At 39.4% G+C, this 27075-nt stretch overlaps 1 protein-coding gene across 2 annotated transcripts in view; it reads left to right on the top strand.

The window, feature by feature from the left end:
- The window catches only part of TMEM132C (transmembrane protein 132C), a 765633-nt gene that overhangs the window by 689152 nt on the left and 49406 nt on the right, over nucleotides 1-27075 (top strand). The window contains exon 4 of one of the 2 annotated variants that reach the window (XM_026859692.1): nucleotides 18873-19056. The exons of the other annotated variant lie outside the window; for it this stretch is intronic. Coding sequence (XP_026715493.1) covers nucleotides 18873-19056 — 184 coding nt within the window. The remainder of the gene's footprint in view (nucleotides 1-18872; nucleotides 19057-27075) is intronic. 2 annotated transcript variants of the gene reach the window in all.

Genomic DNA, 27075 nt, shown 5'->3' with positions numbered 1-27075 from the left:
CCTGAACCCTTCGGTTTCCTTCTGATGTTTATCTGGCATCCTTCCCGTCATGCACATAGCATAGGATTAACCAACTGCAAGTGTTCTCCCAGCTAAACAAATTATTCAGACCAAATTCATTAGTGAAACAAGCTGATAGTGGGAGATGCATCCCTGGACTATAAAGCTTTCCACCAGAAAAATATTCTGTTCTGCTATTATCCCTTTTTGTGGTTCCTTCAAGTGTGTTCATTTTATGTTGAGAAAGTTCTGATTGTTTTGTGGTAAACAACTTTGCAGGAATGACAAATGTTGCTTTGCCCATTGAAAAGAGGAGACAGATGTTGTGTAGAGTAGGAGAAAGAGTGGAAAATACCCAGGCTTTTAATCAATCAGCCATGTTTGAATTTTTTTTCCTGTAGTTAAAAGTGTAGGCTTGAAACCTGCAGGAGCAGGAGTGTTGAACATTACTTCACCTCAATCATCCCTGTTAACTATTATGAGTGCAAGAAAGGGATCCTTAATATCCCTGTTACATGTGGAGCATTTTATTAACTCAGAGAGACACTTGGGGTTGGCTTTTTTTTTTTTTTTCCCCTGGAGGAAATAGTAAAATTTGACAGGTAATTTTGTAAATGAAGACAGTAAACAGCTGTTGAAGATGATAATGTCTGAGTGGTTTTGTTGTTTCTTTGGAAACTTAGTTACACTCATTTTAGATTAATTTTTCATTGTCTTCTGTTAAATGAGAATTGCTTACACGGCTGCTTCAGATGGAACCTTGATTGCTTTCCATCTACTGCCAAAACCATAAAAGACCAAAAAAAAATCAAATGCATAAAAACATTTATGAGCAGTGATACAATAAATTCGTGCTATAGTGCATTTTAATTTGATAAATTAAAGTTTTTTTATGCAGCAGTTTGTGTTCATGTGTGAGAGAGGCATATACATTAGCCACTTCAATTCAATACTGTGTTGAACAGCAGTAAAAGTAATTCTGGCTGCTATTGGGAGCTTTTGGTACAGTATTATGAAATTTCCCAAAAGTCAGAGATGCAATGAGGGAGAAATTAAATGTACTGATGGAAAAGGAAGCGCAAGGATAATCTTGCAGCAAAGCCACCAGACGGATTTAGAAGATGGGGCTTCAGGTCACACATCACCCACAGATTTCCTGAGTTAACTTTGTAAGTGCTACTTGGGAGTGTGGAAGGAAGGGGTAGCCCTGGCAATCCAGGCATGGTAGTGAGGGCTAGGTCCAGTTTCTAGCTGCTGCAGATACTTTGTGTGATGTGGAACAAGTCACTGTTTTCTCTGGGACTCATCGTTTATAAATGGAGCTAATAAACATCCTTTCACTCTTTTTCTTGTTTGTTTTGTCTGTGTGGGCTGCAAGGTCTCCTGCTATGTGAAACCATCTCCTACTACGTAATATACCACTTAGCACAATGGTGTGCCAGTATTCAGTGAAATACTGTAAAAAGAAAGAAAGGGAAATAGTTACAAAGAGTCTAAGCCATAATTCAGTCCTGCTTTGAAGTATGTTAGAGGCATTTAGAGCTTCTGCTCACTCTCTGCCTATGGATGATTTCACCCAAGATGAATATTTCTTTGAGTCTTAGAAAGTGGTCAGGATCTATTGTTTGTGAGTTCATGGAACGATCAGGCAAGTGGGAATGAAGGTCATTTGTTTTGTTTGTTAAATTATACCCTTAATAACACTTGAGTCCTGTTATGACCTTTTACAGAATTTTGTTTTGGCATAAATGTCAGAAATGCAGCTGGGAATGAAAATATTGATAAATATATTGCCAGGATTTAAACTATAATTTAGGATTGCTGGAGAACAGATATTTATGCAGCCTTAATAATTTTTGAAACATTTCTCATCACCCAGTTCTTCATATAAATACTTTTGAAATTGTTTCTAAATGCACATCGTTTTCCCTTTGCAAGGCTTCACACCATGAAAAGCATTGTTCAGGAAGGGAAATCACTGCCTCTTTAACAAATTGATATTTCAACATTCACTGCAGTCATTTTTTATAGCTTCTTCACCCAAAAAAGTTCAACTCAGATGTGCCAATACATTTTTAAGGAGCTCCTGTTTTTCCTCTATTGAGCCAATTCCCTTGACAGGTTTAATAGAAGGACAGGCAAGACAAATGACTGGTGTGAGATCATACAGTTAGTCCATGACCCCAGAAAGGGCTTTGAAACAGATGCTTAACGGTAGAGCACGTGGTACTTCATAAACCAACAGCACACAGCTAACAGAGATGCCTGCTGCTTAACCCAGGGCCAGTTACCAGAGCTTTGAAGTAGGGAGAGAGAAGGGGGCAGCAAGTGAGCAAGAGAATTTATCTGTAAATAGAAGATCTGATCTGGGTCCCCTTTGGCAATGTTCCCCTGCATGGAAAGGGCCCAGGTTGTGTGGTTAATAGCACAGGAGGTTGACGGTAGATCTTGGCTAGCTAAGGATAACGTAAATTGAATGTATAATTTGAGAACGGAGAATGGGGAAGGGAAGTAGGTGTAATTTAAGCTTGACAAATTCAGCCTGTCCAACATGTTTTCTTGCGTCTCTATTACTTCCCACTATATGTGTATATATGTACATCTACACAGCATTTCATTCACAACTTCGACGCTCTCAGTTCTTTGGCTTGTCACAGATGTTTTTGTGGTTGCCAGTAAATTACATCATTGATTTTTTTTTTTTTTTTTTTTTTTTTTTTTGGTCTGCTGGCATAGGTAAAACACGGAAGTAGTGTATGATAATTTAATACAGCCAGCTAAGATATTCTCTGGTTTTTCTCTGCCCTTTCTCTGTCCATTTCATCAAGACATTTTCATTCTGTGAACCAGATCATCAGTAAGAGGAATCAAATAAAAATCCACTGATGTCAGGAAATAATGTCAATTTACACTACGTGACATCTACTGAGGATAAAGAGACAATCTCCGTTAGCCTAGAGCACCTCTTACTTCCCAGTATTGCCTTAGACATAATTTTGTCTTTATATTCGAATACTTGAAGCTCAGTATTTCTGTAAATCCCTTTTTCTATATTCAAAATGCTCCATCTGCTTTGGGAAACCCTTTAAATTAGTCGTAAAGGCCAAGTCTCTCTCTAGAAATAACTGGATAGCACAGACGTCCTATCTGCAAAAATAACAGCTAGCTTCCCAGTGAAATGTAATTCTTGGAAGACTTGGCAATGCTGCTGAAAATTATTAAGAAAATATTTTCCCATTTTCAAAAATCTTTTAGATTGAATGTCATGTAGAGCATGTTTAGAATGTGTAACAGACTCTGAAGACCATCCCGTCCAGAATACTTTAACCTCTTTCTTTCTGGTATATATTGTATATTCTGCAGTCAGCAACAGTAGGGTATTTGCAGCAATTTATGACCCATATTTGACAGCTCTGTATGTACCATGTTGGCTTAGCACTGCCCCCTCCCCAGAGCAGCAGAGTTGAACACTTCTAGAAATTCAACACTTAATGCCAGATTTCTCTACAGAGATTTTATCGCTGCATTAGCCAGAATTTGCAACAACACCGGTGTTTTTGTTGTGATATCAAGGCAGTATATTGATCAGGGTATTTCAGGTAACCTGAATGATTCAGGTCACTTCAGCTATAACTATTTTCTTACTTTGTGCCCCCCAAAATTTGAGCACAAACAATGTACTTCTCATGGCCAGGCATGGACAGTCACTCAGCTATGTTCGTTTATGAAATCTCCATCTGTTGAAGTAATCCCCAGGCAAAGAAAGGGTTACTGTTTGTTGTCCAGTCCTTTGCAGCTTGATGTTGAATAATCTTTCAAGTGGTGCTAAAGCATAGGGCTTGTCCCAGGTGAGAGTAATAACAAAGGTGCAGAACAGAGGAGAATCAGACTGTGAGCTCAATTCATTGAATGATGGGGAGGAGAGGGATAGCAAAAGGAAAACCCATCTCATACACAGTGCAACCAGGTCATCTCTGGGAGCCGAGCATTACAGTTGGTGGAATATTCAATAGCAGCCTACAAGCAGCTCTCTGCTGGTGGAAAAGGTCATCTCTTGGTTTGCCTTGGGCATCAGAATATACTTTGAAATTGCCCTGGCTGCTCTAAGCTGACAGTGCTGCTGGAGAGAGCGCCTGAGGGTGCAAGAGAGATGACAATGGAACAGTGGCCCCACTCCTATCAAAATCAAAAGCAGAAGACTGATTGACTTGAGTGAAAATAAGGTCAGGACCAAAGTGTCGCATGTAACATATTTCAGAGTTGTTATCATACTGATTTTTCAGACACAGGAGAACTGTTAGCAGTATTCAGTGTACAGCTTCAAGAGTTTTGAGAGATGTTGACACAAATTTTAATAGAAGGATCATTTCCTGCACACTACGGTTTCTATATTTAAAGTAAAAGTGCCACATGCTGAGGGGAATAATAATGTGTCCATGATTCACCCCTTTTATAATCTTGTTCTGAAAGGGGATGCGTCTGACAGATTGCTACCCCAGAAAAATCAAACTAGATTAAGGATCTGTAGCCATGAAGAGGCCAGAAGGGGCAAACTCCTTTATATTTGTGCTGCTAATTTCCAAGACCACCCGGTCTAGACTGTCATCTTTCCCCCTTTTTAACCTTTTTTTTTTTTTCCTATTGCTCCTGCAAGGCTGCTTTATCAAATAAGAATCCATTACAGTGTTCTTGGATTTTCCCTGCATAAAGCTATAAATGCATTTTCCCATTGGCAGTTCGGATGAGAGCATAGCACAGCTTGGGCTGACAGACGTCTAATGGCTGTCTTTAAGAATTGTCTCTTACCTGGCATTCACACAGCTGTGGAGTCAATTCTGCTGGTGTTCTCATACAGGAGCAATTAACAAGTGTAAGAAGATTTCTTAACATACAGACAAAGGTGTAAATGCAATTGAATTACCCCAGCTGAACAGCATGCTGAGATGTTCTACTGAGCAAGGGTACTTTGGCAATCCACAGCAACACGGCCGTTTGCACTCGTAAGGCTGGGTTTCTGACCTGGGGTTAAGGAAGAAATTATTAAATGACATCTATAATTATTAAAGTGTCTACTGGCATCAAGCTTTTGCTTCCTGCAAAAGTAGTTGAGGTAGTGTTACAGGGGGGCAAATTGGGCCAACGAATAGCTGATACGCAAATTGATAGGATTTGAGATCTAGAGATTTAATAGATCATTAGCAAGTAGTTATTACTGATCTGGTTTATAAAATGAAGGAAACTGAGTTGAATCTTGTTTACAAAATGAAGGAAACCTTTATGTTCCTTCATTTTCTTATGTGTGGGTATGGAACACCATTTCAGACCATCCATAATCAAGAGCAGAGTGGGATATGGGCATTTCTTTGAAAATAAACTTCACACTTAGAAACTGGCAAAGAATCTAAGCATGTGGCGCTCTCACCCCTGCAAATCTCATCAAGTTTCATCGCCTCCTGCAAGTACCTTCTAGGAGAAGAGGATTGTGAATCCGATAATGTACACTTTTGTGAGGATTTCCCTGTAGGATTGATTTTGTACTCTTTTCCCGTTCCATTTTCACTTGGAGAGAAGATAACCCATAATTTTAGTTTTGAAATAAAACTAATTGGGCTTACTTATCTACTGGTTAGATTGAAACAGCAGAAAGAAGCCTGTCTGTGGAAGCCTATCTCAGGATTGAGTCAGCAGTCGTTCTCCTTGTCTGCAGCGTGACTTCAGAGTTCAGCTCTGATACGTGGGTTTGTGTAGGACAAATTCACACAGTGATGAATTTACCCCGTGTGACCACGAATCATTAATTCCCACTACTTCTTCCCATACATCCCAAATGGCTATTTCTGACCTGTGCTGCTCTCAGCCTGCTGATGCCAGGTTATGATTTCATAAGGAATAGTGTTATCACAGGTGAGTTATCTTAAACTTGGGTGTTCCTCGTGAATGTGATGCTCCTGTTTCTTTGTACTCTTTCGCAGTAATCCCACATGCATACACTATGTGTGCAGATGACATTTTGCTCTTGGCCTTGCATTTCTTCAGAGCCTTGGAAAGCTGGACTTTCATCAGTCTAATTCCGCCTGTCTGATCAAGCAAAGTGTCAAAAGTCAGCAAAGAGCAGGCGTTGAAGATTTCAATAAGAAGGATTGTCCTATAGAATCCTTTTTCCTTCTTTTTGACAATGTCCCCTAAATGTCATTTATATAATTATGTAGAAACCTATTTTGATTCACCTAGTGCAGAAAGGCCTAGAAAGAAGAGTATAAAAAGGCAGTAATGGTTGCTTGGAAAAAAAAAAAATCACAGTAGATTTGTAAATCTTTGCTTTGGGCTGTGAGACAAATGTATAACTATATGGTGCATAGAGTGATTTTGTGCTAGACTCTTGTTTATTACTTTCTGCAGTAAAAAACTCAATGTTGTTTAAAGAGTATTCTGATATCATGCAGCCTGTGGTTCCCCCTAGCACTCCTACACTCCACCTGGGGGTCAAGTTAAGATGAAAATTTTTTCCTAGCAATGGAAAGTCACCTCTATAAAGCATGACATCTCTCAAAAGCTTTATCCAAATCCATTGTGTTTTCTTGCTTTGAATCGGGGCCTGATTTCGTGAGCTTGAAACTGAGACTTCCCAACAAATCAGACATAGCTATTTTCTAATTGAGGTGCTGAAGGGAAAAACCCCAAATTTGGAGAGAACCAGAGATGTCAGAGTCATCACTTCGAAGTTGCTCATGGAGTTTATCTGTAAGTGTTTTGTCAGTCGAATAGGCACTTGCTTTTCTCACAGGCCATTTAACATTAGGATCGCATCTCCTTCATTTGTCTTCTTGAAATATTGAGGACACATTGCTCTTCATGCGCCTGACAGTCAGACAGGAACGTCTGCACTCTGCCTGAAAACTGATGTCTGCTATCAGCTCTTAGCTGCAAATACAAACATTCAGTCGTCATCCAATAAAATCTTTAAAAAGTAGCTGGCATCTCCTAGAAACTTTGATGAACATTTTGCTTAAAGGCAGTTTTTTCCACTATAGCAAATATCTTCTGTGTTTTCCTGCTTTTTCATTCCATTAAGCAGAAGTGTCAGGTACGACTGCCAGGATTTCTTTTCTCCACACAAACACTCTGAGTCTAGACCTGAAGTCTCCATCCCACTGATGACAATGTCTTCATTAATAGTACAGAACGACTTCGCTTTTTTTTCTGTTAAGTCCACCCTAACACTAAACTGCTTTTGCCCCACATCTTACTTTTTTACTCCAAAATAATATATTTTTATTATGAAAATTACAACTTGCTTGTGGAAAACAGAACACTAAAAAAATGAAAACTTTTTGGATAGAGACTTTGATGATTGCCACTGTAACACAACAATGTAATGTTGCAATGGGGGAGAAGTCAATGATAAATAAATACCCTCAATACAGTAGACATAAGGAGAAAGAAAAATATAAATATTCAGAAGTTAAAGGGTGAACTTGCTAAGGGAGATGCTGAATTATGCAGAAATCCAAACATAGATAGTTGGTGTGATCTCAGATCTATCAGCCTTGACAGTATCCTTTTAAATGACTCCTTAAAAATGTTAATTGCACATCATAGGCACTTCAGCAATGACATTTCTGCCATTGAATGTCATGGGGACATTTTTCCTTTTATTATCCTTGAACAGGAGAAGTGAACTACTGGAGTTAGCCACCGGATAACTCTGTCATGAAATGTAATGAATCTACCTCCAATATTTCTGTTGGTTCTGCCTTTAAGAAGCTGCTTTTTAAATTTACAATGAGATCTGCGCCTGGTATTAGGAAGGTAATGTTTTTAAGCTTTGCACTATGAACCATAAAATAAAGTTTTGTCCATCAGACTTCCAGAACTACAGATGCCGAAAGCCCTGATCAAGTCTGTGATTTTTGTAAATTCAAGTAAGAGCTGGTTTATAATTGCAGACTGAAGAAGTTGGTCACATATCTGTGTAATTTCCCCAGGATATTCACTAGCATCAGCTCTCTCCATCATACATTTTTGTTTTAAACATGCAGGAAGAAGGGGAAGGGAAAAAGAAGGAAGAAGGGGGAAGAGAAAGGGAAAGTGAAGTAAAACATCCCAGCAACCACTGCTGTTATTTTAGGATTTTCCACTGTGAACTTAAAATGGAGATTCTTCATCTAAGATGGCTCCTGCAGCTTCCTCTCCCTCTTTACCCCTTCAGGGGAAGGCAAAAGATAGAGAGAAAAAACTAAGCTTTACTTTTTTTTTGCTGTCTAACCTAGCTTGCCTCTATCACACTTCAGGAAACTCTCCATACGATGGCGTTTGGATGCTAGTGTCAGATGTGCTGCCTCACTGTTTTCCCATCTCACTGGAGTTCTTGGATTAATGTCAGTGTGTACCTTACCCTACAATTTTTTGGGTTGGGTTTTTTTTCTTTTCATATCTTTCAAGGACAGATTTAGTAAACTGCTGTGTAAAGTACACTGAGCATTATTAAATGTGTGTACTTCCTGGATATCTAAACTTTTTTTTTTTTTTTTTTTTTTTTTTTTTTTTTTTTTGTGGTCACCATGTAAAGGCCAGCCTGATGACACCAAAATAGTAAATTGTGGGATGGAAGGATTAATGTGAGCAATGCTTTCAGAACTTCCCCCACCCTCCTGTCCTTCATCCTTCTCTATGCAGAGCTTTAGTTTTATAGTGCTTATCACAGTGTTATACTGTAAACTCTCAGTGCGCTGCAGCAAAGTTATGCCCAAGAGATGGTAAAATGTTTCTTTGCAAGTTTGACTTTGCATGATCATATGGCACAGTTGGCAGTTAACAGAGACTGTGAAAGAATAAAATACTATTACTCTAACATTTCAGTGATAACTTTTGGATATACATATTCAGAGTGGACCAGTCTTTACAATTATCCAGGACAGTATCCTAAAATATAAGTATACCTGCAAATAATCAGTAGATGCAAATTAGACCATTATACCTGTCTCTGCTCTCCTGTTAATTTTCACCTATGTCATTCCCATTTACATGGAGTTTGAGCTGAACTCAATATTTATCCTACTGTGACTGTTCAGACTATCTTTTCTATAGACTAGTTTGGGTTTCTGCTTTACCCTAATTGTATTTTACTTTAGCATAGTAAAGACCATGTGAGCAGCATACAACATTAAAGAGAATTTACAAGATAAGAGCAGGTTTGAAAGAGTATATCATGTATTCTACAAATACTAGTAAGGGGGATAATACGGTCTGAGACAGGAGATATGACCTGAGATTGGGGAAAAGGAATATATTCCTGCTGCAGACTGCTCCTTAGTGAAGCTTGAAAAAATATATTGACTTTCTAGAAATAAAAATACTTCTCCACCTTCCCCAGGCTGATATTCTCCTGTAGCTCTAGACTGTACACAGTATTATTCAATTCCCTGCAGCTTCTAGTCTGAGGGACTCCACACAAACTGAGTTTGTTCTGTGATGAAATTGCAGCTGTTGGGCTTATTTCTCAAAGGATGCAGCTCATTTCAAGGTCTTTTACTCTTTATTCAGGCAGCTTCACAGACACCTAGGAAAGCTCTTCAGCTAAATTGGAGGTCTCTTCAGATAGCTGCCACCAACCAGTTGTCGATCATTGCTTCTGATCCAAAAAATCCCTTTACCGTTTTTTGTGAACTTCAACTTGAAAAGCTGCAATCATACCCAAAAGGGACATAGGAGAGAGCATGGGGCTGTCACCCACAAGCTTGACTTTTCATTGCCCCATGAACTTTGTTCATGACCAGCAAGTCTGAAAAACTATTTTAGTTCACCTTTGGGTTATTTTCTTCATTGTTTCACTGTAATATTCAACACTTTTATGTTTTTTTCCTTTACTATGCTATTAAATGCATGCTTTCTTTACATCCATTGCCTCTACAAAGTGCAGATGTTTTATCCACTGTACATGCCTGGTGAATGGTTAACTTCCTAGTTGTTTTTCCATTAGGCAAGTGCGGCTACTCTGTTGAAAAGGAACGGGGATCTTTATGCACAAATATTTTTGGAGTTTCAAGCATAGCTCAAAAGCAGATATGCTAGCAGAGCAGTAAAAAAAAAAACCCAAAACACCACAGTAAAAACCATAGGAACTGGAAACTGAAGACACCTGTCTCTTGTAAATTAGATGTGCGTATCACGCATCTGATTTACATATGCAGTTACATAGAAATGTGATTTGTCTTGCCACCTGATTCATAATGCATTTTCATCTTCAGTTTGTTTCAAAACAGGTGCAAATGCCTGATACACTTACATCTACATGAGCTGTACCTGGAGGGATGTTCTGCATAGTAATCAGCAGTTAGGCTGTGTCCCTTTCTTTGATCAGTGGGTTATCTGAGGGCATAACAGACCACAAGTGTCTGGCACAGCCCAGTATTAGTAACCAGTTAATACAGAAATCAGCCAGTCCTACCAACAGCAACTGACACATCTTTACTGGAAGGGGCAGTCTCTTTGAGGCTGCTCCAGTAACCAGACCCTTCTGCATCGCTGTGCCATTTTGATCATATTTTCAAAATTTCATTGCTCATTGTGCATACCTTAATTTTTATATATATATATATATTTTTTTATATATATATATATATATATATAAAATATATATATATCCCAGAAGAATACTGCTTTGGCACCTGGGAGTGCATGCTCAAGAAGTTGGTGCCCTGTCTCTTGAGTCATGCTGCATTGTAGTTTCTGCAGTAGGGCTTGGAATGAATGACAGACACGAGTGGAGACTGAAAGAGGATGATGAGTCAGTCCGACTCATAAATGGATTTAGTAAACAGAGTACTTTGTTCTGTATCAATTCTAGGCATACTGTTGCTTATAAATGGGATAAAACACACATGCAAGATACTTGTAATCAGAAAAATCTGTTATATAGGCTTCTTTTTCAAAGGTGATCTCCTGTCTCTGAATATCTTTCACTGGCTCCTCCCAAACTATTCAAGTAAGCAATTAAAAGTGAACTATAAAACATGCTTTTCTGTTTTTGATCTCATCTTGCTGCTTTTAGTAGGCTGAAAGAGCCATATAATCTAATGCTGATGATTGGAATGATTCTGACTTCCTTTCTCCATTTGAAAGCATGAGGTTTGAAGTCAATCTCTCTGAAAATCTCTGCTCAGGGTCTCCTTTCCAGTGACGTCCCTTGGAAGATTTTCAATGCTTACACATTTGCTGTCTCCAAAAGAGGAAAATACTGCTTACTTACAGTGATTCTGGAGAGATTCCAGTGCTGAATGAATACTAAGTAGAAACTGTCCTTCTCAGAGGCAGGAAGAGATGATGAATCACTGTGAAAGCTTATTTCTTGACCAATCTGCCTATGTATTTTGTTATCTGAAATTATAATGAAGACATTAGCAGACTAATATCTTGTGCAAACTGAATGGAAAATGAAATAAAGGTGGGAGATGATGACAGCTCAGTAGTGGGATTTGCACGTAGTCTTTATACGATGGCACCAGTCTGAGGCAGAGGGTTGCACTCCTGCTTCCTTTGGGAGAAGGGAAAAATCAATCTCATCTACCCTGTGCCTGGATGTGATGTAGTATCAGAAAAGACTAATGAGCCTGCTATCTTGACTGCAGCATTTATGGGTGATTAGTGACTCTAAAAAACCGCTCTGCATAGAAGGAAGAAACTGGTGAGTTATTGTGATCCCCAGTCAGGTCTCCCTCCTTCAGGGACTATCTCGTTCAGCTTGCTGCCTGTCCAAGAGGGGAGCATTTCTGTTTTTCTGTTCTCTAATTAGCAACATGACTTTTGCTGTTTGTTCTAGGATAGCAGTTAACATCCCTGAGATTAGCATCTGTGGGCAAGGCTTGTACAGAGAAGTCAGGTGGACACCACATACTCAATTCTTTTTTGAGACTAGGAGAACAAATTATTATTCACCATGTTCAGCTGGGAAATAAAAGGCACAGAAAGATCACACCCCAGGCGCTCTCTACCTTATGCCACCTAGACTGTGCTTATTTTGTTAGCTAAGAATTTCCCTTGCAAGTGAGAGCTCTCAGCATAATGCAGCAGTTGAACCATGAGTGGTCTTCTGACTCTTTCCCACGTGGCATGTGGTTGAAGCCAGCTGAGATCCTCAGGCTCAGGACCAACATGAGAATTATACCATACTCAGGTGCCTAAAGTAGCAGACAGACACCAGAGGGTTTTTTAAAGTTCTATGATGCCTAATTCCTATTGATTTTATTTTAGCTGTAAGGATCTGTATCTTCATGTCTTGCCTGGGGTCATTAAAGGATGCTGTGGAAGAGCTGGGAAGTGAAATGAGATTTCCTGTCTCAGTCCAATACCTTAATCAAAAAGCTATGTTTTATATCACAGTTTATGACAAGAAAGCTAAGAAACCTTATTAACTAATCTAACTCTCATCTGGACTGTATGAAGAAATCAAGTACAGCATTATATCATCCTTTTGAAGATATACATGTATATTATGTTATGTTGTTCAAGAGTTTGCTAAGTTATACCTCAGATATTTTCCTCTGAAGACCTTCATAATACTTTTAATGTGGTAGTTTTCCATGAAATTATGTCCTCCCTATCTGTTAATTGCCAAAATAGATCATCCTTTTCTTTCTCCTCTGCTGGTTTTTATGGTTTAAAGATGAAAGCTAGGGTAATATTGCAAAATAAGAAATTTAAACTGCATTTTGTCTCCAGTAGTTGGCATTCTTCTTTAATTACTACATCCTTTCCGCACTTTTTCAAAGGGATTAACTTTGTAACAGCTCTTATTAAGGGCCTGCTGAAAGAAACTTATATTAAGCTATTGTAGTCTATTCGATCAAGTGCTTCAGAAGGGAATGGATGGTTTAGCTCATAGGTGACTGATTCAAAGCAACCTGGGTTGCTAATGACCTGCCCTTTGTTAGCACTGAGTGCTGACTATGTAAGTGAATTGATGTATAAAGACCTGCCCACATAATTTCATCATCTTTAAAGTCATCATCAGTCACACTTTCCAGATCAGGTTCTGCTCTCTGTGTTTTGTTAATTTTTCTTAAATTGCTGTGATTCATCCTGGTCCTAGGGTGTGTCCATTGAAGATGGCCCAGTTACCCAATGTGGTTAGGAAAAGATGCAGGAGGAGCAAGAAGTTGAAAACATCAGGAACAGAGGAAGATGTGTCCTGTACCCTATTATAATCTTTTCCAAGATGGGAAGAAGCATTGTTACATACATCTAAGTGGGCTGAAGTACAGATTGCTCTGGGGTCCAGTTTGACCGTCGGCTTTTGATGAGAGTTTGTCTCTGTACATGGTAGTAACATACTTCAATACATTAATTTCAGTGAAGAGCAAGATGTGCAGTGTAACTGAGGGATAATGGGGTTTCTACTCTTTTCAATTTTTTATGTCATTTAGTAAGTGCTGATCTTGCATTAAGATGTCACTGTCAAACTGGATAGCATTAAAGAGGAAAAGAGTTGCTAAATTTTCAGGAGGTCGAAGTATTCTCGGATCCCTAGACACTTTCAGTAAAATTCTGTTGGAATAAAGGATGGCTAAAAAATGTTTTTAATCTAGGCTTTTTTAAATTTCTCTTTTGAGAGCCACTGTAATAAATCGAAATTATTGATTTAGCCTGTAGCAGTCCTAAGATTCACTCATTTAAGAGTCAAAACTGTTCTATTACTCAGAGCAATAACCCAACACTTTGAAATTTCTCATCAGAGACCCCTGGTCCACACATGTAGACAGATGTTCAACAAAGATTTCCGTTTGTTGATAGATCTTACATCAGCTGAGATCTCTGCACTGCTTTCCGTAGTAATTACCTGCTTGCTTTCTCCCGCTGCACCCTGTGAAAGCCTTTGCAGCACTGGGCCTGTGATTCACTGTTTCTGGGCTCAGCCGAGCCCTGGCCTCAGCCTTGACAAGTTTAACATCATCCCACCTCTTACTAGACCTCTGCAGAGAAACAGAATCTGGTTTGCATTCTAGTGTCTGTGGTATTACTCGCATTTTATGTGTGTGTTGTGTATACACGATATCGTGTTTTAAATCCCCTATACTGAAGAGGGGGTTAAGTACAGCTGCTGATACAGCCAATCCTGGGTATCCATGTAAGAAAAATCTCCTTCCAAGGGTAAATATTGCTCTCGAAGGTAAATATTGCTACTGAGGGTTTGAATGAGCAATAAATAGTTGCAAAGGAGTGCTTAATATCATACTCAAAAATATTCTAAAATCAAGACTCCTGGTTAAATTAACACTAGCTGATGTCACAAGTGCAGATTCTGTCCATATAGTTGGCAAGAGCTGATGAATTCTGTTGCAGTTGCTCCCTCTGTCACCTCTGTTTTGCCTTTTATGCATTTTTTATTATCTTTCCATTAACAGAATATTTCTGTTCCACCTTCTTTTTATAAAACTGTGTTCCTCAGAAGCATTCACACAGCTCTGCAGCACAATTCCTCCTCATTCTCCTGGGGTAGCAATTTACTGCTAGCCTATGCCAGTAGTAAATTACTAACCCCATCACTAACTTGCTGGCTCGGCTGCTGTAACCAATAAGTAGCACCTAATCATTGCCCATCTGCTCCAGCAAAGGAATAGCTGTGGGTTCAGTGCTCTCGCTTATGCCCGTGTGCTCAGACCCAGAGCAGGAGTGACTGTTTAGCAGATCAAAGGGAGTCCTTAGTCCCTTCTGCAAGCACGTGCTCCAGTCTGGCCCTGAATCATTAGCATATTTATAAATTAAAATAAATCCAAGGAGTGAACTGGCCCAAGGGAACTCTCAGTCCAATCAAATTAGACTCATATATCCACCCTAGAGCAATTCCTTAGAAGCCCTGCCTTCATGAAGCTTCATTTGTAATCACTACGTGCTGTGTACTTTAGAAAAGTTTTATAATTACTTGCTGTTCCGGCTGCTGAGCAGTTCTAAATGTTAGATATTAAGGAATTGCTGTTTCAGTCAGTGAACAAGCTCTGAACATTAAATGTGCTTCATGAGAAGTTTTTTTCTCAGCCATTACACATCTCTGAAGGCATATTTTTTTTCAAGTGGATGCTTTCCCAGCTGTTGATCATCTCTGTTTCTTCTGTATGAAGAGAGAAGGAGGAAACTGATGATAGTGTGACATTGTTTAAAGGCTTTATCACTCTGGAGGGAGACGGGTGCATTACTCACAGATGCAGGCGTTGAAATAATTATGCAGGTCATCCTGAGAAAGTGCCAGTAAAACCTTTATCTTATACCATGTGTATTTTTGGACATTTTTGTGTCACATATTTTAAAGGATAAATATTTTAGCAATGATTTACAGAATTCTGTAGAAGAATTTTGGTACCATTCTTATATCTCTCCACCACTAGAACTTGATGCCTTGGGGAAGAAGCAGCCTCTTTGTCATGGGTCAAGAAGATACTTGGCTGAATTAGCTCAGTGAGTGGTACCAAGTGTTTGGTGAGAGCTGGAAATCCGAATTAAGCAGGTGTTTTTGGCGCAGTGTTGTAAATGGTGATAACAGTGATTTCTTTCACAGAATAGCTCATCAATTATCAAAAATATGCCTCGTGTACAGAATGATGTTGAAATTTAAGATGCATACACTGAAGACCATTTAAGACTATGAAACCATAGTGCTGTGTTTCCCAGTTCCACTGATACCAGAACGAATGGTCCAGCAGTTAACAAGAGATTTGGGAAAACACAGAGCAGTTCCTTACCCTGTCTCTGACTTCCATATGACCTGTGTGTCACGTAGCCTCTCTTTCAGTCCTCAGGTGCAAAGTTGAAATAGCTATGTCTACAGTGGAATGGAGAAGAAATATAGGAGTGTCTGACCCTCAAGCTCCACTGCAACAGATGGTTTATAAATAGAGCATGGACACTAAGTCCCTCATTTTAGTCCTAGAAGATCCCACGGTGTCGTATGTAACTGTCAGTGGTGGAAGAGTGGTTCTGATAATTCTGCATTAGGGAGGAAGAAAGTCAGTTTATTTCAGGCTTGTTTATGGTGGAGTTTAGTGCTTCTTAGAGGTACAGGCTGTTGTTTGTGGCTCTGGTGAAGACAATATTCTTGGGAATGCAGCTGAGGCAATGGCAGTCAGGTGCCATTCACATTACAGTTGTGCAGTTTGTCGTGTAGTTCTCCACATGTGTATGTGTGTGTGTAATATATGAAAAAATGTTGACATTTTCTTTGGTTGTGATAATCAAAATCACTGAGCATCATGGACTTAAAATATATAATCCAAAAGATTCCCTAGAATCCTCTGTGTATTATTAAGTTGGAATAAAAGAAGAATCCCTTCACATGTGAACTACAGGATATACATACATGTATGAAATATGGAATAGGAATACTGAGACAGTAACTTAAAAAAATAGTCTACACTGAGAGGTGACTAGTCCCTGCCTGCAACATGATTCCTGGAGAACTTCCCAAATGCATCTGCATGTGTGCATGCTAACTCTAGCCAGCCTGAACTAAGAACTAAAGTTCATGCTGCAGGTGATCTCAGGAATCATGTAGAAAAGATGCAGTCACCTTATACTGCCTGTTTTCAGCCACAGGACATCACTACAAGGGTGTGTGGGTACATAGATATGGGCATCTACATATGGCTACGGCCCATCCTCACTGCAGACAAGAGTGCCACGAAATGCTACCTAGAAAGAGGATGTCCGGTGATTTTGTTCTGGGTATTTCCCCTGGGTAGCTCAAAGCCAGGCTTGAGCACGTGCTGCAGGTTAACAGTATGGACAGTTCATGAACAGAACACCAGGCAACTCTTAGAAATTGCCTGAGGGAGCAGGGGAAATCAGATGTTGTCAATCGGGGGCTGAGAGCCCGAAGGAGGTGATCAGCCCTCACCTAAGTCAGGGTATCAGGAGTCAGTGGGCTGGCTGGAAATGAGCTCTTTACCACCTACAGCTGCCCACCTAGAGCTCTGATCCAACCAGTAGAGTTGTGGGGCTTTTGTTGTAGAGCTACACATTTCACACCTGCTCAGAGGCCATTTAGAGAAGTGCAGACTTCTTGATCAGGAAAACTTTCCTTACATATATTATCTCTTAGAAGAGCTTTGATGTGTGCAAAAATTTATTCTCTAGCGTAAGTGAAAGCGCTGAGATAGTCAATCACATGTAAAAACTTTCTCTCTGTCAGTTACTAAGCATCAGATCTAGAAATGGTGAAAATAATGGCATTTCAGGTGTCATTAATCTAAGGCATAATGGTGCCTTTAACAGCTAAATGAACGCTGTAGCTCAGGTGATTCAGGTATCTTTGCATATAATCATGCTTTCAAGTAAATTACAAAGTTCAATCCAGCATGTATTCATTTTGAGATGTCCCAGAAGTGTGTAAACTACAGTTATCACAGTTGCCTTGTATTTACAAGCTGTAAGATTTATTTAGTAGGAACTCTTCAAATGGGAATAGGCTGGTCTTGAGTTATGAATTGCTAAACCCATCCATCTATCGCATTACTACACAAAATCACTCTTTAAATGCATGGAGGAAGAATACCACTGTTGCAAAAGTGTTACAGTGTCTCTCTTTTGACACAGCAAGAAAACATCAAGGAAATAAATTTAAAGCATTAGGCAGTATTAAGACTTTTCAGAGTAAGCCATCCAAATGAAAACCCCTAATCAAAATAATAATTATCAGGGGAACGCATTTTCTTTCAAAGTAATCATGCAAAGTAAAGCACAGAATACGTCTTAAGTAATAAAAAAAATGGTGATATCTGTTCGGAGGTAAAAAGAAAGTCTAGCACTTGAGAATATAAGTGCCTTGTACATGATCAGTTCTTGATGGATTTTCTCAGAGATGGGCCTTCGTGTATTGTACATAAAAATAGAGAAATTGAAGCTGTTATACGATGAATGCATCCAAAAGTGTGATGAAGGTGGGATTGGGTTACTGAAGCTAGGAACATGCCTGTCTTTCTCTTCTTTTTAAAATTATTACAGCATGGGGTTAGGTTGAAGTAGTATTCTATGAAATACTAAGACTTTCTACACTGTGGAAAGACATTTGGAAAGTTCCAGAACTGTTAATGTATAATTTCTGATGTAAATAATTTGTAATTTTATTTTAATTAAAAGTAAAGATAATCCAGGAAATTGCTTTCATATATTCTTCTTATTTCTGATGTAGTTAAAGAAATACAATGCAAGGGAAAGAATTTTAACATGTCTTTTCATATTTGTTAGTCAAATTATCTTATGCCTCCTGACTTCATAGTATATTTTAGCTGCCATAGCTTTGTTCTTTCTAGCTGGTCTCGGCTCCATAGGTTTTTAAATTTCCAGACCGTACCTCTAAGTTTAGACTAATTTGTCATTTTGTGACTTAATCATGTTAATTTTTTTAATGACTTCCATATATGAACTTTGGTTACACTGAGTTCCATTGCTAAGGATTTCTGTGATTTTGATGGTGGACATATACAATGAATCTTGTTTTTCTTTTTGGCTGCACTAATTCTGGGCTCTTCAGTCTACATGTGTTGCACTGGACTTAACTTTGGTGTAACAGGGTCAAATCCATCTTGCAGTAAGCTTGAATCTTACTTGCAAAATCATAAAAATATGTAATGGAATAAGTATATTTTGCCTTCATCAGACACGATATCCTGGATTTTATCCCTCTGCATAGTGTTCATTGTAAGAGCAGCTGACCCATTTTGAATAATTCCAGTTTGTACGCTCTGAAGAAGTTGTAGATTGGAAAAGGCCTTGTGTTACAGCTGCATATAAATAGCTGCATTTTCCAGTAGCTAATATGATTCACTTCATTTGTCTTCTTCAGCAAAAGTAATAGCTCTTCCCTTTCCCTGTTTTCCTCTTTTCAGAAGTAACAGTTTATTCAATGAGGTCGTGCAGATGAACTTTGAAATAGCCAGTTTCAGCAGCCTTTCTGGAACGCAGCCCATCACCTGGCAGGTGGAATACCCTCGGAAGGGGACAACAGACATAACCTTGTCTGAAATCTTCATCTGCCAGAAGGATCTTGTTGGAATTGTTCCATTGGCAATGGTAAGAAACTGTTTCAGCATGTTGCTCCATCTGATCTGTCTGTGGTCTGAGAAGACGTATACCAGGCCTCAGGTGGGCTTGCGAAGGAGTGCTCTCTGCCCTGCCTCCCCAGTTTATAGCTGTGTAGGACTGCTTGCTAAAATCATGCCCTCATTTAATGGTCTGTGCACATCACACAGTTCTTAGAAAGGGATGCAGCCACTTTAAAATTCTCTCTCAGACTTTAAATCCCGAATTTCCGTCATGCATGGTTCCCTCCAGGCTACCAGCTGGTAGCACAAAGCCAAGTAGATTTACCTTTCCATTTCTAATTGCCATTACGTGGCTTGAAGTTGCAAGCTGTAGAGCAGCTTTAGAGGGCCATAAGCACCTTCTGCTAAAGCCTAAGTTGCTCAGTCCTTAGTAGGCTGAGCCTGATACTAACTTTGCTGTTTCCCTAGTAGTGTAAGAACCTGTGGTTTCAAGGAAGAAACAGAAAATAATAATAGCCTCAATAACATAATAATAGCCTCAATAATATATTCAAGAAAAATGAATATAGGCTTTCATGTGGAAAAATGCCTTGTGTTAAAATCTACTTGCTCTGCTCAGTATTTAGCACCAGTTGTGGGCTACCTACCTCACTGTGAAATCATACCCATTGTCTGTCTTTACGAGGCTCACAAAGGTGATTTGTGGAAGCAGGGCCTCCTTTTTTTCCTCTGGTTTAGAGGAGGTGTGATTACTTCTGCAAAGTGAGGCTGGCACAGTGGGAGTACTGAGACTTAGGAGTTAGGCCTCTCCCCCGAGTAAACAAGCTAGGATTAAATTCCTGCTCCGAGTCAAGCGACTGAGACATTTCAGTGGAGTCTCCAATGTCTCAGGTATATCTCAGGTATACTGGTTTTAGGTATGTTCTGTGGGGGTTAGATACATGCTGAGAACTTTCTCCATGTTCACAGGGGAAGTAGGCACTGAGCATTTATTTTGGAAGTCCCACCAAACCTCAGTAAAGGGAGGAGCACAAAATTGACAGCTACCTAGAACAGGAGCACATGGCAACTAACGGAGGAACTGCACGTGCTGCCATTAGTCAGTGTCAGAGCTCAGGATTTGGAAGAAGAGTTAGACATACCCATCCCACTTGTGAATTTTGCCTCTCGTGCATAACCTTGGTGCTGAAATTCTGGCAGTCTTTTCTTTGAACAGTGTTCAGTGGTTTGCAGCAGATAATAAGATGAATATTACTTCTGGGAAGTCGAAGTCTTCAATATATTCTTCCCCTTTGAAGAGTAAAACTGCTGCTCATATCCAATGAGGTGATGCCCAACAATTTCCTGATCCAAAGTCTGTTAAGTCAGCAGAAAGCCCTCTACATTCCAGATCTGAGAGGGAGATAATTGTCCTCATTACCTGTGGAGTTGAGCAGGGAATACATATTTGAGCATCTGTCCTCAGAACACTTGAGAATGTGCATAAGGAAGACTTTTGTGGTCAGATTTTATTTTGAGATAGATGCTTTCCAGTACCAAATGATAGGCACCTGTCTACTGGCAGACCTAACATCTGCTTGTTCATTTCTTGAAAGAATTCATGAGCTGCTTCTGTGTATTCCATATCTGAGGGAATCCAGATTTTTTTTTTAATATCTCATATCAGGGTCTAATGCCTTTGGACTTGCATAGAAAGTTCCAAGATTTACTTACAGACTTGTGTCTATTCTAGATTAAAATTCATCTACCTACAAGGGTTCCTTCAAAAACTAGGGGTCTAAATGAATGAATTTAACATTGTATAAATCATATAAGGTGAGATCCTTTATTCCCAGCAGATGTACCATTTGGTACTTGAGGTTGTCCAGAAGGTTCAAACAATGAAATCATTAAACCTTTCTCTTTGCAAAGCTTTCCTGTGTTTATCTCATTTCTGTACTTTGTGATAACAGTTGGCTGGAGCCAAAATTGACTGTGTTAACAGAATCCAGTCAGATGGGGTACCAATGCAAAATTGGCTTTGCTAGCAGGATATTAATAGATAAAGGGAATTTTCAAAGTTTTCTGTTAGCTAACGCTGCATATCCAGCCAGGGTGCTTTCTTCATTTAGGCATTAATCTCTAGCTGAGCTGATTACCTGGCAGTTCTCCTGGTCAGAAATAAGAGTCACACTGAAGAGAGGGTGATACTGTATCTGCTGAGAAGTCGGACTGTGCTCTTTATCTCTGCTGCACACTGTAAAGCAACAGTGCATTATTGTGCACAGAAATTAGATCTCAGTGTTTATCAGCAAGTGTGTTTCATAATCCTCTAGAGGGTAAAGTAGATTTTGTTGATTCAAGCATGGAGTGTTCCCACAGCAAAACTGCAAACATCAAAAGTAAAATTGGTCATTCAGAATTTTTAAAGGTGGCCCAAAAAAAAAAAAAAAAAAAAAAAAACTTCCCACAGATATTGTACTGGATTAGGATGTAGGATCTGATTGGGTCTCTGCCATTGGTCTGATGGGCACCCTAGCCAGTCTTTTGAGAATGAAAGCAGCAAACTTTTACTTGGTTTGAGTATAACATAAAAGATGTCTCTAACTGACAGAGTAAAGCATGTCTCATGTGAGCCATTCCAGACTTATGAAGCAAGAAAGATCATGTATCTTTTATTGCCTTATGCCTGATTACGTTACAAAAAGTAGTAAGATGAAAAACAAGTGGGTCTTCAAAAGGTTAGTGCAATTGTTGCTACAGTATTTTGGAATGAAAGAGATTAAAGAATTGACAGTGTCAGTAAGAATTGAACCTGGAATTTTAAAAGAGCCTTATAGGACTTGGATCAGTGGAGCAAGTGGTAGGATACAGCTGCTGAAAAATCAGTGGAAATTCATCATACAGTCAAAAGAGAGGATTTTAGTAGAATCCCTATTTTGTGTGCCTAACTACTGCGCTAAATAGTGTATACAAGTAAGAACCAACACAGTGATGCTGCTACAGTGAACACTACAGTGAAATGAAAAGAGCAAGAGATATCAAAACTGCTGGGCTGAGAATAAATATAATAACTTTTTCCCAGAAAAAATGAGATGTAAATTTGAGGTAAGTATATTTTTTCCCTGAGCTCGGAAGTTAATCAATCTGACTAATTTTGGAGGACGTTTCACCCTTCAATGTATTTAGCAAGAAAAAATGAGACAGAAAAGTGAGAAAAATGTAATTCTAACTGGTTCTATTGCTTTCTAACTCTCACATACCAGAATTTTATTTAAGTAAATACTGCGGAGAGTGATGCATCAGAAGTCGATCCTGGTCAGACCTACATAGTACTCTCACTACCAAACTCTTGAGTGTGTCACTTGGTGCAACCATCCACTCAATGTATCTTTCATGCAGACTGTATGAGATTCTATGTGTCTCATTCAGAGTATGAGATTAAATTTATATGTTATATTTCCATCACTGAATAGCAATAATTAAATGAGGCAAGATTTGTAAAGAGGCAATGTCATTATTAGACCATCTGATGCAGATGGAGAAAGATAGATGCTCTTTCAGGCACGCAATCCGTCATTCAGAGTTCTTGACTCACTTAAATCACAACAGCTGCAAAATACTACAGCTACGGAAACTGGGGATTGTAAAATTCATTAAGTAGGAGAGTTAAATAAGAAAATAAAAATATTTTTTAAGGTAGAACAGAAAAAATATCCCACTGTCTGCTGACAGGATAAATCTACCCCAAAGATTTAATCTTCCAGTAAAGAAAATCTACTGAGGTATGCCCTATTCTGGCATTTTTTTATTTCATGTAACTTGTTGCAGAATCAATTAGGAAAGTGCTTTCATAGGAGCTTAATTAATTATCTCCTAAGCTGCTTTTGAAAACCTCCTCAATTAATCACAAGTAACCTCAGAACTTGCCAATTAAGGTGTACAAGGTTGCTTAACTTACTTTCCACATTCTCCTCAAATTTCTATCCCGTCATGAGCAAATGTGGCCAACTATATTGATTCTGCCACTTGATTAGATTAAAAAACAAAACCAAAATTGTTCATATTTGTAGCATGCACACACACACAAATCCGACCGAAGAACTCTATGCTTGTGTTCAACACAATGTTTTAGGAAATTTAGCAAGCGATTTCTTTTTGTATGCATATTTTTTATACTATTAAATTTTGCTTTGGGATAGAACGTGGTAGAAGACCTGTTCATTGTGTGATGCCAGTAAGGGACATTAATATTAAAGGAGAATTTCTGCATGGGGGAAAGATGGGGAATCCATGGTTTAATATTTATGCAAGACCATCTGTGTCCTTGTATATGGAACTGAAGTAGTAGTCCTTCAACGGCCGGATAAACTCCTTCTGAATTAGTTTATCTCTGACTTACATGAAATCCAGATATTTAAAGTGATGAAGCATAAGCCCAATGTCAGGAGTCTATTCTGAGAGTTCTAGTCTGAATTTACTCCAAAAGACATTTGTCACCACAGAAAGCCATGCAGCTTGCTCATCCATACCTATTTCCTCATTAAAATAACACTAATACTAAATTTTCAGTGGGTCGTCAGGCTTCATTCATCAAGCTCTGTAATCCATTGATAACTGCTTACAAGCAAATCAAAGTTGCAGCGGTTCTCAGGCATTTCATAAAGGTTGTTGCTGCTGTTTTACACCTCACGTGCTCAGAAGTTTGTCTTTCCTCCCCATCTGTAACAGTGGGTCTAATAAAAGATATAATCTGTCTCTACATGCCCTGCCTTTCTACTGATGTAAACTGCATCTTTTCCTTGCCTAACAGCATCCAGTGAACTGCTGGTTAACCCAAGTTCAGAGTTTTTATGTAGAGTACCCTGGCAAGCCCAGCAATAATGTGGAGCTGAGATTCTCCTCACCTTCTCATTAGGCAGTACAACTCCACACATACTTTTTGCTCAGTGGTAAGTTGTTCCATTAGGAAGTGCTTGGCTTGCATGTACCTTTCTTTACATTCAGAACTCAGTGTATTGACAGTTCTACTGCAGAAGTAACTGAATGGACATCTTAAGATGCAGAGCTGTGACTCAGCAAAAACCAATTTTGGACATTTTTGTGTATGCTTGTTAACTTACTTTCCATTAAAGCCCAGATGATTGAAAATTTAGCTCCCAAAGCAATGTTTGTTTTATATACACATTTATGTATGCTATTCCCTGAGGTAAAGATTTTTTAAGGTATTTCATTGTAATGAAGTCCCTGTAATATAATTTTAAGACATGGACCTAAATAAATAGTTTTTATCCCTGCACAGACTGTGACTTCACACCGTAAAGCTCTATCTGTTTCAAGGTCATGGAAGTGCAGAATTCTTAGTCCTGTTCATCTTTAAGTCTTGAATGAAGTGGGGGGCAACAGGCCCTGAGGAGCCTTCCAGAAGATAAAATTTGAGGCTATTATAAACAAATCCATTTCCTGATTTGCTTATCACAGACAAACAGATAATCTACATAATGAACTCTTCACCGGGCAGGTATTGTCTTGATAATTATGAATCACATCAAATAAGCACTGTGAATTGAAGGAAATTTATTTGATGTAAAACTATCCAGTTGGCATTAGTAATACTAACTGGGACAACTTAAACCAGCTGTGAAGAAGCCCTAAATAATGCCATGAAGTCAGGAATCTTTAGAGTTCAGTTACAAGACTGAGGCCTCTGCATGAAAGACCAGAGTTACAATCTAATGATATTAAGGAAGAAGCAGAGATCACTTAATGGCTGCAGTTTCCATCCTGGCAGGTTACAGTTCTTTACATGAGGATAGCATTCCTTCCTTTAGCTTTATGGTGGGTATAATGTCAGTAAAGTTTGTGTCATTGCCGTATATAGCAGACGAAGTCCGGAGCCTGCATGCCTGCTTCTAAAATGGCCATGTCACATAGTACATTGAGCTGTGACTAGCGATGCGTATCGATCAATCTTATCTGTTAGGAACTGGCTTTTTTGTTGTCTGCCCATCAGGAAACAAAAGGACAAAAAAGGATGAACTGTTGTTCATTGATCTTAAATTGGTCAGAAGATGCAGACAACATAAAGAATTAAAAATGACTCAATTTAACAATGTCTTTTTAAGTCCCAGTCATCATTTCTACAACCCCTGCACTTTTGCCTCTAGCTTCTGTTTTCCTTTTCTTTACTACAATCGCATTCAGTCCTACCTTTTGTAGGAAATGAGAATGGATCAATAAGGCTATCTCAGCTGGCTGGAATGAATTTTTCCATTGGATCGAGTTGTATGTCATTTTCTATGCACACAACAGTATGTATAATTTCCTCTTCCAGCATCCCTCATACCTGACAATGCTGTTGAATGGATTACTTTGAGGTTTCTAAAATGTTGAGGACAGATGGAGTCAGCTAGCGTCCAGATTTTTAAAGATCTCTGCCATGTAGAGAACTTGCAGTTTTCTTTGCTAGTTTTCCTGCCTGTAGTAGAGAGATATTAATATGAAGCTTAATATATATGCTTCTCAGCCTCGACAGGAGTGATATCCTGTAAACCAAACAAAAAATGGCAGAACAATGAGAATGTGCAGTGAGACAGCCAGCGACTCAATTATTAGATGCTTGGTGGTGTGGTAATATCTAAATGCTCCCCTCGAAAAGGGGTGTCTCACAGCACTAAATGCTGTACAGACAAATGACAGACAAGTCAGAAACCTCAAGGAAATCCTCAACCTGCAAGCCAAGCTGATGAAAGTCAAGGTGTTGTTGAAGGTTGGATGAAGCTGAGCTCCATGAATGGGAAAGGAGGGACAGCACAGCTGACACTGGGACATAGGATCCCACTTTGTCCTAACGTCGTGGGTGTAAGGATCTGAGATCCCCCAGCCAGGCCATGCTTGATGCTGATCACTTGTGCGTGTTGGAAGACTACCATCATGGGCTCGCTCTTCGGACAGCGCGGCACAGTGCAGGGCTGCGTGGAGGTAGCCAGGGGCTTCTATGCTGATTCTCAGCATTGCAAGTTAGTCTGAGTCAAGTCCACATTCTGCTGGAGATAATTTTGGATTTGGTTCATGGCGCTGCCTTGTGTAACATGTGAAGTCTGGAGATTGTTTTGTTCTTGTGATTTATTGGGCAGGATTTTGGGACTGCTTTAAGTATTGGTACAGGTGTGTGATACAGCTCCATCAGAAGAAGACGTCTTAAATAACAGTTTATATTTGAGGTGACGGCTGATTAAAATTCTGATAGTTTAACATAACCACAAAGGCAATTTCACAGTTGCCACACACATGTGAGCCGAGATCATGCAGAGCCGTAATAATGAGCCAGCAGAGTGAGCTCTGGACCCAGGTGATAGTGCTTGAGAAGAACATTCCAGGGCTGTGTATTTGGATGCTGTGGCTGCTCTAAGGACTGTATTCACCTTGTGTGCCCTCCCCTGCTGCCTACACTGCCTGATCGGATGGAGGAGGGCAGAGAAGCATTTCTCAGCAGGAGCAGGAGACCGGTTTCAGAGGCTGATTTTCTGCAGAGATTTTCAGTTAGAACAGAACTGGAAAGGCAGAGAAGTTACTGATTTGTAAAACGTGTATTAAGCGTGTATTAAGCAGTTCAGATTTCGACCAGAGTTCACCCCTCTGTCTGACGTTTGCCAACGATGGGAAGCAAATACTGTGCCTGGTTCTGAATGTCCTGCAGCACTGCACTTCTGCTGCAAAAGATTTGAAGAAAGTGTAAAGAGAGATGCAAGAATGTCTTTGTTCATGAGGTGCTGGCAGATCTGGAGGGGAACTGAACTCAGCTGGATTATGCCCTCTCCCATGGAAGTTAATATACTAGTTTTCGGTTAAACTAATGTTTTCTCATTAGCTTTAGTTAACAGTCCGTTGACTTAACTGATAAATACAAGTTCAGGCACTGCCCAAACAGCAAACATTGGTGGTTTATCTTAGAGAGTAAATGGTCTCCACCTTCTCATGCTGTGACTTAAAAGAGATGACAGGCTGAGCAGCGTCTGCCAGAGCGGAGCAGGTATGTTTGCAAGCACTGCAGTTTCTCAGCCAGCTT

The sequence above is a fragment of the Athene cunicularia genome, assembly GCF_003259725.1.
Source record: "Athene cunicularia isolate RWA chromosome 15 unlocalized genomic scaffold, athCun1 chr15_part1, whole genome shotgun sequence".
Taxonomy (NCBI): domain Eukaryota; kingdom Metazoa; phylum Chordata; class Aves; order Strigiformes; family Strigidae; genus Athene; species Athene cunicularia.
The sequence above is the reverse complement of the archived record's forward strand: the minus strand, read 5'-3'. Positions and strand labels throughout refer to the sequence as shown.